General features: G+C 44.4%; 1 protein-coding gene across 1 annotated transcript in view; it reads right to left on the bottom strand.

Annotated features, from left to right (window-relative positions):
* Nucleotides 1-2,818, bottom strand: part of Ccne2 (cyclin E2) — an 11,005-nt gene extending 8,187 nt beyond the window's left edge. Inside the window, exons 1-5 of the mRNA XM_013351805.1 lie at nt 2,726-2,818; nt 1,827-1,865; nt 1,630-1,729; nt 1,503-1,556; nt 774-928 (exon numbers count right to left, since the gene is read on the bottom strand). Of these exons, the coding sequence (XP_013207259.1) occupies nt 774-928; nt 1,503-1,556; nt 1,630-1,729; nt 1,827-1,840 (323 nt within the window). The 5' untranslated portion in view covers nt 1,841-1,865; nt 2,726-2,818. The remainder of the gene's footprint in view (nt 1-773; nt 929-1,502; nt 1,557-1,629; nt 1,730-1,826; nt 1,866-2,725) is intronic.
* Between the last annotated feature and the right edge of the window lie 15 nt (nt 2,819-2,833).

Here is a 2,833-nt window from a genome sequence, read left to right as displayed (position 1 = left end):
GATACAAGTTCCGGTTGCACTACCATAACTCCACGTTTCAAACACCCAACTCCAACTTACAATTACAAATTGGAAAAAGTAGCTCTTGGAATCAACTCCAAAATATCCACTTATTGATAAATTTCAGGAATGCTGTACAATCCTTCCTTATAATTTATAAAAGTTATGGTTCAAGGTAACTTTTAAAAAGCAAACTAAAAAAATACTTAAAATGTATATATGATCAAAATGTTAATTAAGTCCCAACACTGAAAAAATGTATCAGCAGTGCCACTTACGGATCAGTATCACTTATGAGGTTAAGGTGGAACAAAGTAGCAGGGGTGGGGATGATGTATTGAAGTATAGAACTCTGAATTTGCTCATTCAAATTAAATGTCAATTACTACATCAATGTTTTCTGTAAGCTTGTACCTCTTAGTCATGTCATAACTGATAGTAAGCTTGGTAAGGAATAAGTGGGTTAAGTCTATTTAAAATGTTCCCATTTTAATTAGACAACTATTAAAGCTACATTTAAATAATAGTTCAGTTCTGCTAAGTCTGGAAGCATGTACCAAGCAAGTGAAAAGGAGTATGGATTTTAAATATATCACTTGCTAACATTTGCAAATAGTATTGTCTCATGAAGAATGATACCTATTTCTCAATAAGTGAAGTATTAAAAAGGTAAACTGGTTTCTCTGTCTTACAATGAAGTCAAAAGAAAACACAAGGCAGTATTTTAATTCTACCGTTTTAGCCTTTGATAACAAATTACTGATTTTTTTTACCTTAAATCTGGCAGAGGTGAAGGATTAATAAAAAGGTTTTTAAATCTGTAATTTGTAAATCTAGAGAAGTCGCTTGTTCCTATTTCTTCTTTATGGGGTGTTTCAATGATAATGCAAGGACTGATTCCTCCAGACAGTACAGGTGGCCAACAATTCTGTCATTTCAAAACAGAAAGAGAAAAACTTATTTTTAAAGCCATAAAATTCATACCAGCCTTCATAAATTAAATCCTGATACTACAAAACATTTCTTTAAAAACTGAAACAATAACGAATGTATCTCTAGTATAAAATAACTTCAAAAGAAAGTAGCAGTTCTCTGAATTTAGAAATTTTAGCAGGGATACTTTTTTAAAATAAAAGCTCTTAGCAAGTATTTTCTGGTTGAGAAAACTTGAATGCAAAAAACTTAAAAATTCAGTCAACTGGAGTCACTTAGAGGGTCTTTTGGGAAGAATTACCATCTCCAAGTGAACACATAGGAGGAAGGGGGCGCAAAAGGCTGCTTGCCAGGCTGTCAATGATCTCACATCCTTTATGCCAGCTCAGTAGCGATTAGGACGCTCGCCTGTAGTCTGGAAGCTCACAAAGAGCAGTATATAGGCGGGCCTGGTCGACTGGCCAGCTACACCGCAGCTCCTTCCTGTCAGGAATCTTCCCACCGTAAGGCAGTGACACACAACTGTACTCTTATCCTTCCCCAGCCCACCCAGTCCAGTTTTGCATTACCCGAATCTCGAACTGATGCTTCTTGCTGATCTCCTCTTTTCCTTTTTTGACATCCTGGAGAATAGAAAAGACCATTGTAAACTAAGCTCTCATTTCCTCCCTTCCTCCCTCATTTTCCTTAAATCACCTGTGCTGTTTTCCTCTTCTTGGCCTGAATTATCTGGGCTTCTTGTGGGGAGTCTGGTTGGCTGGGCTGGGCATGCTGCTGCTTAGCTTGTAAACGGCTACTGTGATGGGTTTTAGACAGGAAGTTTAATTAGTCAGTCATGTATTTCATAGGCAGCAGCTAATTTTCAAACATGTCTCCAAGACTGACAGTGTTACCTGCGTCTCGACATTCTCTTCTTTAAGGTCTATGAAACCCTAAATGGGGGAGAAAAATCAAAATCAAGAACACGTTCATTCATTCATATTCTCCAAGTGCCAACTGATTCAGAAATGAACAGCTAATGTTACCAGAAGGTGGCCTGAGCCTTTAAAAAAAATTCAGGTCATCTTCCAAAATACATTAACTATCTCATAGTAATTTTGCATATATGCCCTCATTTCCTCAACAGAATTAAACTCGGAAAGTGAGTGCGTTCAGAAATCTGCACAGTACCCTAGCACCCTTGCGATGAGTATTTTTCGGGTATTCATGCATTTCTCTGTGCATCAGGGGTGGGAAAGGCACGTCCCGGCCTCGGCCCGCCAGGCGCCTGGGCGAGCCTCTAAGAGCGGGCTCTGGAGCAGCCGGTTCCGCGCCAAATTGGAGAGCCGCAGTGGCGGGGAAGCAGGGGGTGGAGGGACCCAAGCCTGGTGTCACGTCCTCCAGGCTCCCTTCCCTCCTTCCCGGCCCCGCCCGGAGGGCAGTGCCGCTTGCAGGGGCGACAGTACCCCAATTCCAGAAGAGCAAAAGGGAAAAGTGGAGGGGGAATTAAATGAGGAAACTCTGTTCAAGAATTTTTTCCCCCGTAAAGGGACCCACACCTCCATCCTCTAGCGCGGGAGATCTTCCCCAAATGAGGGTGGCCAGAGAGGCTTTCCCGCGGCCCCTCACTGGGGGTACCCTCACCCCGCGCCTCTCCCGGGCCCCCTGACACGGATCCTGTCAGACAGGGACCGACCTCGGGAACACAGTCGCCCCGGGCGGTCTCCCAGCTCTCCGGCCCCCCGTTTCTCCTCTCCCGCGGCTCCCGCCAGCCCAGGACCCCTTCCCTCCCGCACCCCCCTGCGGCCAGCACCTCCTCACCGCCAGACCCTCTACAGCTCGGCTCAGCTGGCGCCGGCGCCAACTCAATATATAGGCCTGGCCCGGCCCGCCCCGCACGCATGCGCCGCAGACTGACACC

This window comes from Microtus ochrogaster, linkage group LG5 (assembly GCF_000317375.1).
Source record: "Microtus ochrogaster isolate Prairie Vole_2 linkage group LG5, MicOch1.0, whole genome shotgun sequence".
Taxonomy (NCBI): domain Eukaryota; kingdom Metazoa; phylum Chordata; class Mammalia; order Rodentia; family Cricetidae; genus Microtus; species Microtus ochrogaster.
This window is presented reverse-complemented; position numbering and strand designations above follow the sequence as displayed.